Source organism: Arachis hypogaea, chromosome 13, assembly GCF_003086295.3.
Source record: "Arachis hypogaea cultivar Tifrunner chromosome 13, arahy.Tifrunner.gnm2.J5K5, whole genome shotgun sequence".
In the NCBI taxonomy this organism is placed as follows: domain Eukaryota; kingdom Viridiplantae; phylum Streptophyta; class Magnoliopsida; order Fabales; family Fabaceae; genus Arachis; species Arachis hypogaea.
Window position 1 is genome coordinate 143,199,705 of NC_092048.1, and position 17,484 is coordinate 143,217,188.

Sequence of the window (17,484 nt, forward strand, 5' to 3'; positions counted from 1 at the left end):
AACGATAATACTATAGTGAAGGAAAAAGTTGAGTAAAGAGTGAAAATTGTTTGTTTTATAATATAAAAAAATATGTTAAAAAATAAAAATATTATGTGCAATACACACTTTCTTTAAAAATTTAATTATATTTTTTATGATATTCTCAAAATGTATTTTTAGAACACATATTAATAACGGATAAAACTATAGTGAAAAGAAAAGTTGAGTAAAGAGATAAAAAAAATATTTAAAATATAAAAATATTATGCGCAATGCACATTTTTTTAAAAAAATTAATTATAATTTTTATTCTTTATCCAACTTTACCTTGACTGGAAGAAATTTCTATTAGTAAAACTCTAAACTTATTCACAGTTTTTTTTTTTCCATTATCTTCATGTTGGATGTACCATGAAAATGAGTGACTAGTTAGGTATACAATCCAATATAAACAAAAAAAGGGAAAAAGAAAGAAAATGAATGGTGGGGGGCTTAAGAAGCCGAAACAAATATGGAGTGAGCAGTTTGTTAGGCTCCAACAGGGTCTAACTTGGCCTTTTATGGAAGCAGGGCTGCACCGCCTCTCACCGACCTTGTTGCCATGTTTTCTAAAATTATTTTATCACAATTCAATATTATTTTGTTCTTTTTTGTGATTTATAATTGGTATTTCAATTATATTATAAAAGATGGATTAATCTGCTTTTTCTTTATTATTATTTTCTAACTTAGAATTGGAACTCAAAACTGTGACAATATATGTACTTTCCAAAATAATATGTACATTTTTGAAAGAGGAATCTATGGCTAGCTTCAGTTAATGTTGTGCCTTTGGCCCTCCAAATTGCTTTTGCTTTAGTCAAGTCTCCACCATAAGTTTTTCAGTGTCCAAATTGGCCCTACTTTGTTATAATTGAGCAAATATAATTAACCTACATTACACTCCCATTATCAAATTTGTTTAGTACATACTTGCCAGCTCAAACGAAATCAAAAGCAAATCTGATCATACTTTTGCACCTGTTCATCATAATTGATCATGTTTGAATCCATAAAGTACAAATTTTAGATGTAAATAATTGTTATGCCAGATAGTAAAGTGGTACCTAAGTTGCAATATAAGTATATATTTAGGTAGAGAAAATTGAAGAGAAGAAAAAATAAAAAGGAAGCTGCCCCCTCATTAATGACAATGTCTTATTATATACAATAAATGAATAAACCAATTGATTCATGATTCATCAAAGTTTGTTATATGAACATATTGTATCATAATTTTAATTATGGGCAAGTAGTTGTGTATAACTTGGGACTAAATGAGATAGGTATTGAGATGGGGCCATTTATGATTAGGCAGAGTTGAATATGCAAAACAGAAAAAATTAAAAACGTTTTTGAATTCAAAGGCACTATCTTTCTTGTTCTTGGAAGAAACATCAAAGCTAAACACAACTTTATAAAGTTAATTACTGGTGGGGGAGCCCTCAATTGCTCCTAATAAATCCCAATTAAAGGAGCATCAAACATTTTTTAAAATGTGAAACAAAAGAAAGTGATAAAAAAAAAATTTCTTTTCTTTTCTTTTTCCCTATTGGGAGTGAAACGAAAATAGAGCTCCAAAAATTGCATACTATTCTTCAATTTCCCATATTTGGAACAAATGACATGGTGTAAAGTAATTAAAACCATGTGAACAAGAATAATATTATTCAAAAGATTATGTTATACTTATTCACACATTGTTATTAAAAGTCCAATATTATGGACCAAATAGCTCCTTGTAAGTTTCAAATTTGGCGAGTTATGCTGAAAATGAGCACATGAATTGTAATTGTTATCTAATTGCTCAATTAGATGAGGGACCCTTAATCAGGATTAGACGGCTTGCGTGGGTTCAAAGCCAACAAAAAATGTGACATATAAAATATTATGAAATTAATCTGCAAGTGTATATACTTTATTTAATCCTACATATTAATTATACTAAATGGCCCCTATTTTTTCATTTCCAATGATAACCATTAACGTCCTTCTATTACACTCTTAACTTTTTTTTTTTCTTGATTGGGAGCGCCGCGGGAGAAAGTGAAGGGGGTCTACAATTAAAATTTTATTTTTATTTTAAAAAAATGGTATACCAAAGTCTAAAACTGCTGGATAGAAAATGAAGGGTGACTATGACATTCTAGAGGATCAAAGTTTTAGCATTATTATAAGTAGGCTCCAATGTTTGATATGAGAATCCGGAAGCGATGCTAACTGAGTTTTAAGCTAATTAATTTAGCATTTATTTTTCTAAAATAAATATCATATCCTCTAGGCTCTAGTGCCATGTTGTAACCTTGATTTATAGAGTCCTCATGCTAAGAATGATATGAAAATTGAAAAGGCAAAAATGGCCTATAAAGAGTGGGATGTTATATTTCTCTTTCGTTCTATTTAACAAATTGTGATAAGGTGCCAGAATCTATTATAGATTGAGATAAGCATAGGTATTAGGTGATGGTTAGAATGTCCAATTCTTTGGTTCACGGATAAGAATGAGGAAAAATAATTTTTCATTCCTTTTGGCTGCGTTTATTTCAGAGACAGGACACTGAGACAAAGATACAGAGATACAGAATTATGTTTAGTAGATAAGACATGGATAGAGATAATGTGTCCAGAAACACTGAATTAGTGTATTTTATGTCCATCCTGACAGAAAAGACACAGAGACACTAACAAAGGACATAACTTATTTTTTATTTTTTCTTTTATTATTCTTGTTAATTTTTTATAATTATATTTTTTATTATTATATTTTTCATCTCAAATTTTTTGAATGAAAAAAAAGTGAATAAATTATATTTTCATAATTTGTTTTAATTTATTACCAAACAAAATACAAGAACACAAAATTTTGTGTCTCTGTTCATCAGTGTCTTGTCCTGTCCTATTCTCCGTGTCTTATCCTGTCCTGTTCTCGAAAACAAACGCAGCCTTAAGAAAAATATATAGATCAATGTAATTGAATGTTCCCATTCTCATTACTAATTCACCACACTGAAGATGTAATTAAAAAAATAAAAAGAAAGGAAAAAATTGTATAGATTTTGCAAGAAGAGACTTTAGACGAAAAGATTTTGAACTACAAATTTATAAAAGAAATTTGAAAAGAATTAGTTTCACCTCGAGTTGAATTGTTCACTTGATTTATATTTGTAGGTCGGACCAATATAAAGGACCGGCTAAGTAGGTTGAAAATCTTAGAATAGAATGATAATTTATGCATGTTGTGTAAGAAGAATGTTAAAAATGTACAATACTTATTTATTACTTGTAAGTATTCTTGGTAAGTAACATGAATTACAGTTGGACAAATATGGACTATTTTTGGTACCTTAAAATATCACCATTTTAAGAGTTAGACTTAGAGATTCATATATGAGAAAAGAGCTTCACAAATATTAGTCAGTTGGGTTCTTTTTAGTTATATAAAATATTTGGTTACGAAAAAATGACGTCGTATTTCAGAGCAAAACAATATGAATCATAGATTGTGCGGCCCAATGGCTTTTTTGTGTTACATAATAGTGTGATAAATAACTCATTTATTGATGATTTTGCCGAAAATAATATTGTTTTGTCTTTTTTATTATTTTGTCTGTGTCTTTGTATATTCCACTTTGAGCAGGTTAAACTCTTTGTTAAAAAAAAAAAAAGAAAGAGAAAGATTCTTCAAAGTTATGCTACTCCCAACATGTTAATGTATGGACAAAAGAGCCTATAAAAATTTGGTTACTGAAAGATGGCCTGCATTTATCTGCTAGTATGCACCTTCAATAAGTTTTTTTATTTTATTTTATCTTTAAGATAGTGAATTTAAAAGCTAATTAATTTTGTCTATGCAACAAGTAATGATTAGATATGAATGTTTTAAGTTGCATAAAAACTAACTATATTGTATACAACAAATACAGATGGATTTGCATGATACTGACATCATGTCTATAAAGCATATCAAAGGGGTGAAAGGACATCTACTGATCGATGGAGACATCTTCAATTCTTGTATTTTTATTTGATTTGATATAATTTTAACCTTTCTGTCTTCAAAATCTATACAAGATTATGGTTTGGAGAATGAAGAGAACTTAGATTCCTATGGCTACAAATGAAATCCGACACCATTTTATTCCCTAATCCTTTTAATAAACAGCAATCAGCAGGGATTTGAAGGACAGTTCACACAGATGGGACCAAAAGAAAAATTGCCTGAATTTAAAAACAGCCTATAACTTGAGTTGTTCTTTGGTGGCAGAAATGGAACTGCCACAAAAATAATCTTAAACCTATTACTTCATTTCAAAAAATAAACTCAATTTTAAATTACTAGCAAAGCAACAACCAATGAAAATGCATGGTTAATATCAATAATATACAATATTGCACTATATAACATTGATGTATAATTCAAATTCATCATGTACCTTTTAGGGGCCCTCTAATTCTATAAGGGTATATCTATATATACAAAAATATATATAAGTGAAAATAGCAGTCACAAAAAGCAAATCAATATACATAGTTTTTGGAATATTCTATTCTAAGTTGTGAATATTTATTTTTTCTGAAATCTTTTAGGAAGTAAAGGCAGGTTGGAACGCTGCCTTTTTCTTTTCTGTTGTTTTACAACTTAGGATTCTGTTTTAATATAAAACCAAAACCAAAAATAAAAAGAAGGAGAGTTCTACTGTGGGGAAAGAATATTAAGGTCCTTAGAGGACCAGTATCTTTGTGCAATTTTTTTTTTAATTTTAAAACTCATTTGATATTAAATCAATTTATAATTAAAGTATATTTTTTATTCATTTGCACATGTGACACAACCACATTTCACTCCTTTAACTGTCGAAATGACTATTCCACCCTCCAGACAAATAAATTTTTATTATATTTAATTTATTTTTCAATTTTTTTTTGACAAATCCAATTATAAATTAAAATTACATTACATAAGTGAATTATAATTAATAAAATAACCTTTCATGTATTAGTGACATACAATTTTATAATTTAAATAGTATCTTTCATATAATAATGACACATAATTTATATTTAAACACTTGTAGAAAAAATCATATTGATATTTTATAAATTGAATAATCTATTACACTAGTTTTTATTCTTATTTATCCTATTTATATTTAAAATTAATTTTATTCTTATAATTATACCTAAACCAAGTATATTCATTGGATTTTTATATTAAAAATGATAAAATATCATTTTACTTTATTTTAAACAACTAAAAAATCATATTAGATGTAACAATGCTTGATTATGTTAGACATTATAATTTTAATTTGATTATTTTTATTTTTTAGTATTTTTTTGTGTTTGTCTATTTTAATCTGATTATGAGAATGTTAAAATTTTAATTTTATTACAAAAATAATAAAATATCTTTTAAACATTAAAGTAAAAAAACTAAATTATTCAATTTAATAGTCATATTTCTATATACACTATTTATATATAATTTAATAATTAAAATTATCCAATTGTATTTATACAACTTAAACTTTTAGAGGAGATTATTAATGACACGTTATTGGTAAAAAAATTTAATGACTCCAGGTAACTTGAGGTAAATATTTTATTTGATTCTTTATTATTTACATCTACTTTAAATAAGAATTAACTCTGACATATAACTGAAAAATCAAAATACAATCAATTAAGAATTTTATCTATAAAAAAAATTATTCATGAGATCTAATCTAGATGTAAATTATCATAGAAAATAAATCATGTAAATATAGATTTTGACTAATAAGTAAGATTGCAATATAGATTTTGGAAGGACTAAAATTATATGAATAAAATTATAAAAAGAATTATTCATGAGATCTAATTGAGATGTAAATTATCATGGAAAATAAATCATGTGAATATAGATTTTGACTAATAAGTAAGATTGCAATATAGATTTTGAAAGGACTAAAATTATGTGAATAAAATTAAATTATGATCGACATGTATATAACCTAGTAATTACAATATTAATTTAAAATAAAAAATGTTAAAAAATTTTCATTTTAAATATATTAAAAACAATTAAAGACTTGATTAAATTTACTTAACTAATAGTATTATACAAATAATAATTAGAATAATTAAATAATATTACTGTATTTTAAATATTTATATTACTCATGATATATATAATTACTAAAGTTTATCTAATAATCTGTGTGAATATATATAAATTACATAGTTTGTAATAAGGGTTTTAAATTGAATATTTACTTTCCTCAATAATTTTGTTGAAAGATTCAAATTAATTATATATTTTTTGGTACCAATAAAATAAAGCAAAGCAAATAAAATTAATATCAATTTTATTTTATTTTTATTAATATAAAAATTAAAGGAATAAATGATTATTTTGATATTTACTTATATATATATATATATATATTGTTTTTACTAAATTAATTTTACTAAATATATTTTTATTTCAAAAAGTCCATATTTTTCTTTCACTAAATTTATGCCTTAAAATTTTTAGTATAACTGGACCATCTTTTAATTTATTTATTATAATTTTACTAGCTTAGAAGTCATCTATGTAATAAAAAAAATAGTGTAAAAAATTCTCAAAGCCACAATAAAAATAGCATATTCTCTCTAGTCCTTAAAGAACCACTTTATACTTTCCTCACCATAGACAAATCCTAAAAAGAGAGAAGGAGAAATACATAATAGAGAAATTAAAGAAAGAATCATAGAATGGTTGTCTGATAATAGGATACCACTCATTGTTCCTTAAGCAAGAAAATAAAAGAGATTAAACAAATAAACATAGAGAGCTCACCCAACACAAAAATGAGAAATGGTACTACTTAACATATTATTTTAAGGCTAAAAATGTACTTTAAAAATTAATATTTTCAAATATATTATGCTTAGAAATATTATATCTAAGTATTATTAAAAAAACTTGTTTTTTTATTACTATAAATAATTAAAGATCATTTTTAATATTCTCAAAAATAAGTTATAAATATGTTTGTTCATTGTATATATTCTTGGAAATATATTCTTATTTTCAAAAATACTATCATTATCAATAAAAGAAAAATCTCTTTGATATTTAATATACAATAATATTTTAATAAGATAAGAATAAAAAATTTGAACTTTTGGCGACAGAATTTTCTGAAAGTTAAATTTTATAATTTGATGAATAATTCCTTTAAGTAAATTAAAATTCCTGGAGAAGGCCACTTAGATAAATTGAAAGAGATGTGGTAGTAATGATGATGACTTCAAAAGTGTTGGATATGTGGGACATGGACATATCTATTCACCTTATTCACCCTCTTCTTTACTATGCTTTCACTTTGTTATAGATACCCTCTCACTCTCTCTTTCAAAAAACTCTTTGATACATTACCATCCAAAAATACACACATGCATAGGCACACGTAACAATGTCATGAATGCAAATCTAACACTTTGATAGTGGATAGTAGATCAATTACTTCTTTGCTAAACAATACTCTGTTTCTCTAGCTGTAACACGTGTGTATTCTACCGAAGTAATTAATTGAGACATATCTAACTTTATGGGTCTTTAAAACAATGTGATCCCTCCACCAAAAAATGTAAATAAGCTATTGATCTGGTGAAAAATAAAAATCGAGTAAATTTCCTTTTTTGCTGTAAATGGATCACCACAACTGTTTATTATCCAGAAGTCTTTTTATTAACCAAATTGATCTAACATAACAAAGATCAGTTATGACTAACATAATTTCAAATCTTATTGTTTAATGTGATTAGATTTGATTCATAAAAAAACTTGAATGTGTAACATTACTCTATCTATAAAACCAAACAATAAAAAGGTATCATATATGAACATGTATGCCTATGTCTTTAAGAAAATGAGTGGAGTATATCCAAAGAAAGCAATCCACAATTCTTTATATAATAAAATGATTATTACATTTTGTGTCTAGTCTTGGATTTTATAAGGCAAGCATCCCAATCAAGAAACAACCTATCTAGCAACAAAGAAAGAAGAAAGTAGTAGTTGATCATTTTACAATTTCCACAACCCTAAAATGTAGAAAATCCATCTTGGTTTTGATTAAATACAAGCATGCATGCATCTCCAAAAAGGCATTCATTCCCTTACAACAAGCCAGTGCTTCCAAATGGATTGTTCTGCGGGTGAGAAACAGGATGTGCAGGGAAAGCCCCATAGCCACCATCTCCAAAGGGATTTGCTGGGTTCATCAGCATATGCTGCTGCTGCTGCTGTGGTGGTGGCTGCGGCTGAAAGGGTTGTTGGTAAGGACCAAATGGATTCACTTGTTGCTGCCCCATTGACGCCATTTGGACATTGGTTGGCGGGGGGATGCTGCTTGACAAGGCGAATGGATCATTCACTTCAAATGGATTCGGGACAGGTGCTCCATATACTGGTTGCTGTGCAGATCTGTACGCTGCTTCGTCGTATAAGCTGTTAAGAGTAAGAGAGTCCAATCCACCAGCCTGAAACACAAAATAAAATTAAAGATAAACATAGCTGCTAGAAGGACCAATCACTTACATAACTTTACATTGATTTTACACTAATATTAGTATCAATTTATAAACTACTAACAACCCAGAATGATCAAACGAAGGTCCTACCAGTTGTCTATCATTGACTGAAGAAATATCGGTACTTGGAGTGGTAACCAGAGCAAGCTCCCATCCAGTTGGATCAAAATCTTTTGGTTGCGTTTGAGTAGCACTTGGGTTAAAAGCAGTAGTGCCTACTTGCACAAAACAGATGAGCAGAAACATTTCACAAAACCTTGACGAGCATCATAGTTTGCGAAGAAAACATAAAGAGAAGCACCAAAAAACAAAGCTCACCATTCTCGGTGGGGACTATGGCTAGGGCAAGGGCATTTCTTTCCTCTAGTGATGATGCATCAGGTGTGGTGTCATTCAATCCCTGCAATTGGGGCACAAATAAGTAAAGTTCAGGAAAGACAACTGAGATTATTTTGTATCTGAAAATGTACCAGTAAGTCTCCAGTTTCAAAATTGTTCTGCGGCGGTGGCAGAGAAGCAGGAGGAGGTGCAGACTCAGAATTGGAGGCAACATCGTTGTCAACAGGAACTGATGGCTCCTGTTCTTCAACATGTACTTGAGTGTCTTCAATATCAGGAGCATCTTCGGCTCTGTAAGTCAACTGAAGCTGTCAACACAGAAGAAAGAAGTTAATGTTTGAGGATTTCAGGATATCTAGCCAGGGTATAGAGAAACAAAATGACATAAAATAAGCTATGATGCCAACTGGGCACACAATAAACATACTAACCAATGGCTCATTTGGAACCGTCACTACTCGCGGTGCCTCCCTAATATACTCTTCCATGGTTGTGAGAAAAGATTGTGGAGGCTGAAAACAACAATCAAAACAATTGGAAATTGGCAGCCCCATAATAAAAATGGAACAGGAAGACCAATAATAAAAACGCTAAATTGAAGCATGTAATTGACACATTTGCAAAGACAAACCTCTCTTAAAACAGGAAACTGAAAATTCCTGGCAAGTTCCAACCCTTTGCAAACTTCATAGAAATCAGAGAGACTTGCGGCCTGTAAAAGTTGAGCTATTTTTTAAATACATGCATCATGAAATTAAAATAGATGAGTTGAGGTTAACAAAACTCTATACAAATCATCACCTGCTGACCGGCACGTTTATACGCTTCAAGAGCTTTAATGGCTTCATGCCTGGGCATCTCAAAAAACTGCAAAAACAAAATACCGCTTCACTTCCCATTATAAAACACATTTTACTGAACTTGATAACATTATATAGAGAACAATATGCTATATTTACCTTATCAACAAGATTGATAATGCCATCATTAATAGCACAATAAATCTTAAAGCTCTCTTTCAGTACCTAGAATGAGCCACAGAACCAGTTCAATTTCAAAATCAAATAATTATATACCAACTAGAGGAATAACAAAAAAAAAAAGAGCCTAGTGTCATAGCCCTCACTAACCAAGAGGATGTGATGGATGCACACTATGGAGGATACTAGTCTCATTTTGAATAAAAGAAACATTAGTAAATGGGCGTAGATATTTAAAATTTACTTTTATATTTCTAAGCCCAATAGTTAATATTTCCTTTTTTTTATAGTTGGCATAAATAGAAATAGAAATAGAAATACAAGTGAAAATTTAAACCCTGAAAATCCTCAGTGCTCACAGGTTTCCCAAAATTGTATACATGCATACTTTCCAAAATTATATATCAAGACATACCAGAGCCAAAGCATATTGTATCACATAATTGCTAACAGCTGCTCCTTCTGGCTGTAAATATAAAGATCAGCATACAATCAGTTTCTATGACTATGATAAAAAAAGATAATAGATATCAAAATGTTTCAAAACATTACCCGGCAACCAACAAGTCTATATAACAGCTGCTGCAGAGCAGGCAACTGCTCCAAGAGCTCCTCACTATCTAAATCCCTGGTCTTGCTGTACCCCTGCTTTAAAACGAATAAACATAAATGATAATTTAAGACTTAAGAATTGAACAATGTACAACAAAATTATTCTTAAAAGGAGCAAATACTTAACTAGTAGCAAGTCTAACAAAATACATTACCATACCTACAAACAGAAAAAACAAATACATCCACAAACAGCCATTATGTAGACTTCTACAATGTCAATCAGCAATAGAAAAATAAGTGTTTCTGAATACATCAGCATACATTGCACATGACAGAAGAAAAACTATGTGAGATCTACGAAATAGCATTGTGCCATTTGCATTAATCCAATTAATTAACTCAATATACTGTTACATACCCTCACAAAGGTGGGAGCAAAAAAGAAGATTCTATTGAGGCAGCAACAGGGGGCCAAGGGAATTCCTCCTTTACAGTAGCAAGAATAGGAGAGGGAAAAAAGCAAATGGTGGAGAATCACTTCTGTAACTAATTAGACACATGGCAGATTTAGTTAGGGAAGAGAGATTCTGTTAAGGTGGAGAATCACTTCTATAACTAATTAGGCACATGGCACATGGGTGTGTGATCCTAGGTTGATTCTGTTAGGGAAGAGAGATTTTGTTATATAAGGAAAAAGGGATAATGAGGGGGTAGGAATAAAGAGAGAATTGAAGCAAGAGTGGTAGTCACCCTAACACCACCATAGCATTTTTCTGTTCTATAATTTTCTGCATTTCCAGTATAATTCCATAACTGGTGAAGGGTTGATTTCATTCCTACCCCAGCTCTTCTAGTTTCATTGTTACATATACCCAAACAAAAAGATTGAGCTTCCTGAGAATTTTGAACTCCCAAATAGGTTTTCCTAGGACAAGCCTCTCATGGATAGAAGAACTAGTATGACAGTTTGAAGCTGAAAAAAAGGCTCTAATTATCGAGCAAAAAGAAGTAAAGAACTTAAAAGGTCCACACTATTGGTGAAGATCACCTAAACCCTTATTACTGTCCCATAAAATATCAAAAGCCAATGTATCCCTGGTAAACAAGCTGTCATCAGACATGGGAACTAAAAGAAATTTCTTGTTGGATTGAAGGGAAGACCAATTTCGGGAAGCATCTGAAATACTACTAATGACCTTCACCACCAGTATAAACGCATAAACATATTTGAAACATAGCAAGCTTTTCACTCGTAATTAGATACGAGTTTGGTAGCCGTTTATTTTCAGACGAACACTACTAAACGACATAAAACAATGTCATAGATACTACATACTTGAACTTTAGCAGCAATCACAAGGGAGAGATGAATGAAATTACCTTCTCCTGCCCTGGAGCAGGCTTGGGAAGCCGCTCAGCTTCAATATCATACTTCAGAATCCTAAAACATTCGAGTCTTTCTTCCAAAAATAATGCATATGTACGAACCCAGGCAGAGCAATCCCATGCTGAATGCAAATAAAATCACATAGGAAAAATAAAGTATGAAACTCAATTTAATTATAGGTGAAAAAATCATAAAATTTCATAACATTCTGTTGAAACCTCTAACTAGAACCCAAATGACCGCAAACCAAATAAAATACATAAAAAATGATAAGGTAAAGGTTACCAATTGGGCTAGAATCATCCTTAAAATTAGAAAGCTGTAGAATGCGTCCTCTCTGTGAGAAATTCAGAAGTTCTTCTCTAAAAGTTGGATCGCCCTCCCTCAATAACCGATGGATGACGATCAGCGTTTTCAATGCCACCTGTGAACAAGACAAAATGAAGAGAAATATGCATATCTATATCTAAATATTAAACAATTATGACCTAAATAAACAGAGTTATGCACTTGAGCTAGTAACAAATGCCAAATTACCGGTAGAAGAAGATCAACAGTTACTGAAATCACATAGGGCAAGGTCTAAATTCTGGATAAACAGAAGTATCATGAATAATACAAAATACTCAGTTGAAATATCAATAGTTGAAGCACCTTGAGAAATTACAAGTATTGCATTGTGTTTAACAAGCAGGAAAGATGATTCGGTCCCATAAATGAGACAAATAAAAAAGTACAGAATGCACAGAATCCTATTCCTCCCAAACAATCCACAAACTAAACACCAGCCCCATCAAGAACGTAAAGGGACAAAGTACATGTCTAAGAACTGAACACAATACAAATTATTGACTATTGAATACTCAAACAACATCATAACTGCAAGTTCCACTAATCTCAATTGATCATCACACAAACTGAGTATTAAATGCAATTTCCAATTAAATGTAATACCGTCCAATTTCGAGTCTTGGCCAGTCGACGGGAGAGTGCATGAATGCAGTATGCAACATCAGCCCTGGGTCGAACAGCAGCAGTGGCAAAAAGAATTTCTGCAAACAAAACCCAAGAAAGAATGCAAATTTTACGATTCTCCCATTGCAAAATTGAAACCCTCAATATAAAGATCGATTTGGATCTATAGAGATCACGCAAATCTACAAAATCACTCACTTCTGAGATGTCTCTCTTTAGGAGGGCACTCAACATGGTTCGTGGCTTTGACTATCGCAACGTCCAAATCCTAACAATAGCAAAACCAATCAACCCGCCCAAGATGAGAGAAGAAACCCATCAAAGAAAACACAATTAAATAAAAAAAATGAAAGAAAATAGAAGCGAATCGAGGAGAGGGGATTTTCTTGGCATCCAAACACCTATCTTTAGAAAACGGAAGAAAGAGGAGAAAATAAAAATAAAATTTTTAGGGAAATAAAAAGACCCAATTAAAGAGAGTACCGCGAGTCACCAAAAAAAAAAAAGAGAGTACCGCGTAATCGCTGTTGACATGGGCGAGACCCACTTTGGTAGAATCTTTGAGGGCACCATAGGCTCTTCTCCAAGACTGAAGCGTACCCATTTTTTGAGTTCAAGCGATGATCTCTCTCTCTCTCTCTCTCTCTCTCTCTTGCTAGATTTTTCTCTCTCTAGGATCTTGCGTGTGTGATGGGTATTGATCAGAGGGCAATGAAGAGAGAGAAAGTGAGGGACTTTGATCGAAGAATATTGAAATTTTCTTCGAACTGCTGCGACTATGCGAAGGATTGAAGAAAGAATGGAATTGGGTATTCCGACAACCTTGGCTTTTGACGGCCCCTCCCTTCGCTGTGCGTCATCATCTGTTTATTTTATTATTTATTTATTTTATATAATATATTTCCGGTAACATTCTTTTTTGAAAGTATAAAATAAAAGTCCTTGTAGTATTATTTTGATGAAATTGGTTACTTGAAAGTAAAGGGTGAAAATGTTATTCCAAAATTTATGCTGCTCCCAGAAATAAATTTGAAAGATATTAACGATAAATAAATTTTAAAAAAAATAAAAATATGAAAAAATTAGATATTAAATATATGATAAAAATAATATTTTAATATAATTTTTTTAAGCATCATTATAAAAATAAAATATTTTTATTCTTAAAATTTTAAAGATTAAATTTTACTCTAAATTTTTTTATTTTTTTTAAATATTTATTTTAATATTGATATAAAATTTAGATTAGATAATCTATTTGCTAAATATGAAAGTTTTTTGTCACTTATAAAAAATATAATATTTATTAATTTTTTATCACATTTTAAAATTATTCAAAACCATTTTATCAATAACATTTTTCAAATATCTTATTATGAATCTTTTGGTTATTAAATTAGTAGGGAACTACATTAAATTATTAAGTATTAGCTAACAAGTTTATTTTCACCCAAAAAGAAAAATATACATATAATGAATTCAAACATTCAATACTTTGATGTATACTATAATTATATTTTATACAAAAATTTAATCATATATTAATATAATAATTAAAATATTTATTTTAAAATAACTAATTTTATTGTTTAGTAACTTTCACTTGAGTATAAAATTTTTGTATTTGATTGTAATTTTTTTTCTATGCAACTCATGAAAAACAACTTGAGAAATCTCTTGATTTCTTTTTTTAACCATAAATATTTAAAAAAAAATAGATCTTTTAAAATGAGTAAATTGGTAAAGTGATAAATTGAAGAGTTATTCACTATTGATTTTGTAAATTCCATGCAATGTGTGTCTCACTATCTTAATTTAAGAATAATTAACTTCTCACTTTACTTATTTACTAATTTTCTCATTTTAGAGAATCTTAATCCAAAAAAGAAAAGTTCACAAACTATCATCTCAAATAAATAAAATACAAAATATTTAATAATTAATTAAATTATAGAAAAATAAGAGATAATTCAACTCTAATGTTATTTATTATGAGACTACCGGATCCCTTCATAAAATTCATCATAAATTAATAAAATTTGTCTAACGGCACGTTATTGTGATAACATTATGATGATCATGCATGAGCGTTAAGTATTATGTAGAAGAGGGTTAAGATTAATAAAAAATCAAATTTACCTTTGATAGATGTTAGGAATAGTATGTATCTTTCTTTATCTTTATCCAAACTTTCACAGCTGCCACAATTCCAATGTTTGTTGTCACCTCTCCCTCACCATTGAATCAAGCTCTCCTTTATCTCTTTCAACCTCTCTGGGAGATTGTTACTTGTTAACCAAAAATCTAAACAGAAAAGATGGCTTCTAAAATTTGGAATTCAAAAGTGTAAACGGGTTTGAATGTTACTTATTTAGGTATCAAAGTATTATGGTGTTTTGTTTTTGTAAAATCATAACCCAAACAAATATGGTTAATTTTTTTAACTGATTAATTTTTTTGTTTTTAAATGAATAGTCTCAAAAAAAAAAAAAAAAAAAAACAGAGAGACTGCTGAGCTTAAAATTGTGACAATGATAAGGGTGACTGGGTGAGGATCATATAAGTGTGGGATGATGAGGAACTAAAATATTTCTAATCAATCCTAACCTTTTTGAGAGACAAATTGATCCTAATTAATATTAATCCTCCTCTAACCTAATACTTAACATTATTGTCATCGCAATAATGTACTAGCTAAACAAATTTCACTAACCATCCATGGTAAGTTTTTCTGAGGGATCAGGTTGTCTCATGACAGACATAATCAAAGTTCAAATTGTCTAATTTTTGTCTTGAATAGCATTGTCTTTTGAAAAAATTGAAAGAAGTGTCGACTCTTAAATTATGAGTTCACTTGCATAAAATTTTAACCCAACTAATTGGTTGATGCTATTAGAATCAAGAGCAATGATTTGGTGTGGAAGTGAGACTATATTAGTAAAGACGAAGGAACGGTGTTGGTTGGGCTAACTACGCAATCACAAACATCACGAGAAAAATAAATAAATAAATAAATAAATAAATAATAATAATAATAATAATAATAATAATAATAATAATAATAATAATAATAATAATAATAATAATAATAATAAACGAATTTTACAAGCTGAAAGGACAAGAAAAAGGAGTGGTGGCAGATGAGTCTCAATAAAGGCGTAATCTATTCTATCCGCCGTTTGATTTTGTCATCTATTTTGCCACACTTGCCTTCTTGCTCATAATAATCCATGGAACTCATCAACTAAGCAAAATCAAAGGATAAGGAAAGCAGCAATTTACAGAACATGAGCTCCTCACTCAACTTCCATCTCCATCTTCATCTTCCTAAAGCTCTGCCTCCACTCCCCACTCCACCACGTGGCACTTCCTCTCTCTTCATTGCTTCCAAACACCAACAACCATCTCACAAGACCACCTCTTCCCAATCACTACATGTACATCTTCTCCCCAGCCAGTAGTTTAATTTGTAAGATCCTTTTAAAGAATCTTATCTGACTTGAATCCAATTGTAGATCACATGCAGCGGCAAACATGACTATTTCAGCATGGAGAAACAAGGTGTGGCACTGCACATAGGAGCAGCACTCTTGGCCTTGGTGAGATTCTTATATACATAGAAATTGAGTTTGTTGTGTTGTTTTTAGACAGAGAGTTGAGTGTGGCTACTTGAACAGGCGGAGCAGCCAGCATTAGCAGTCACCGGAGAGAATAATCACCCAGTAGAACTCACCTGGATTTTAACACAAGCCGGCATTGTTTTCTTTTTCTACTTCCTCGTCGCACCGGTAGGTTGTTTCCTATACTGTTCTGTGCTGTTTGGTGTTCATCCAACTGAAACTTGGTGAATGAATTGCAGCCAATAATCATGAACTGGCTTAGGATAAGGTGGTACAGAAGAAAGCTTGGGGAGATGTATCTCCAGTTCATGTTTGTCTTCATTTTCTTCCCAGCGTAAGACCCTCTTACTCTCAAGTCTCAAACCAAACTAAACAATTGCCACAATACTTGTTTTTATTTATTTATTGTGTTGTAGGATTATTCTGTGGGCACCATTTCTCAACTTCAGGAAGTTCCCAAGGGATCCATCCTTGAAGTTCCCTTGGTCTGTACCCGAAGATCCTTCAAAAATTAGAAATTCATACTCTAAGTATCCATTTGCCGAACCTGAAGATTATGATTATCCGTGAATTTAAGATCACAATACAGCACATCACTTGTGATTGTAATTCCGAGACTAAAGTATACTTCTCCCCAACTGCATTGTTGTGAATGTAGAAATATACACCTCCTGCTTCTGCTTACAGAATGCGTTGAGTATTCAATTGCAAGAAATTAATAGGTAAAACTTAAGACCAATCTCAACTCCGATAAACTGTTTCTAAGATTAGTACTATTCATTCAAGTATTGTTAAACGCAGTTGAAACAGCAGAAATACATCAACCACTTTCTATCAGTAACTTACCAAGATTGATCATTGATACATATGACAAACATAAACTTGTAATGATTAACCGTATAAAATAGCCAACCATAATCAGTTCAGCAATTGAATTGTTGTATTAGCAATTATTATATTGATTATGCAACGCCAAATTTAGCAACATCATGCCAAATTTTGGAAATACTAAAGTAGCGAGCTTGAAGCAAAGCAATCATATGCT

The 17,484-nt window shown here is 30.4% G+C and overlaps 2 protein-coding genes across 2 annotated transcripts; one reads left to right on the plus strand and one right to left on the minus strand.

Moving 5' to 3' along the window:
* Window positions 1-7,933: 7,933 nt before the first annotated feature.
* LOC112792515 (putative clathrin assembly protein At2g01600) lies at window positions 7,934-13,763 on the minus strand. Its single transcript, XM_025835784.3, has 15 exons — window positions 13,334-13,763; window positions 13,018-13,087; window positions 12,799-12,896; window positions 12,130-12,268; window positions 11,838-11,965; window positions 10,455-10,547; window positions 10,318-10,368; window positions 9,882-9,947; window positions 9,724-9,789; window positions 9,554-9,634; window positions 9,354-9,434; window positions 9,054-9,230; window positions 8,902-8,983; window positions 8,674-8,798; window positions 7,934-8,532 (listed from the first exon to the last, which is right to left on the minus strand). The coding sequence occupies exons 1-15, from the start codon at window positions 13,421-13,423 to the stop codon at window positions 8,170-8,172; spliced, it is 1,710 nt and encodes a 569-aa protein (XP_025691569.1). The 5' UTR covers window positions 13,424-13,763; the 3' UTR covers window positions 7,934-8,169.
* A 2,171-nt stretch (window positions 13,764-15,934) lies between these two features.
* On the plus strand, window positions 15,935-17,123 carry LOC112792517 (NAD(P)H-quinone oxidoreductase subunit L, chloroplastic). Its single transcript, XM_025835786.2, has 5 exons — window positions 15,935-16,256; window positions 16,335-16,418; window positions 16,497-16,607; window positions 16,679-16,773; window positions 16,856-17,123. The coding sequence occupies exons 1-5, from the start codon at window positions 16,107-16,109 to the stop codon at window positions 17,007-17,009; spliced, it is 594 nt and encodes a 197-aa protein (XP_025691571.1). The 5' UTR covers window positions 15,935-16,106; the 3' UTR covers window positions 17,010-17,123.
* The last annotated feature ends 361 nt before the right edge of the window (window positions 17,124-17,484 follow it).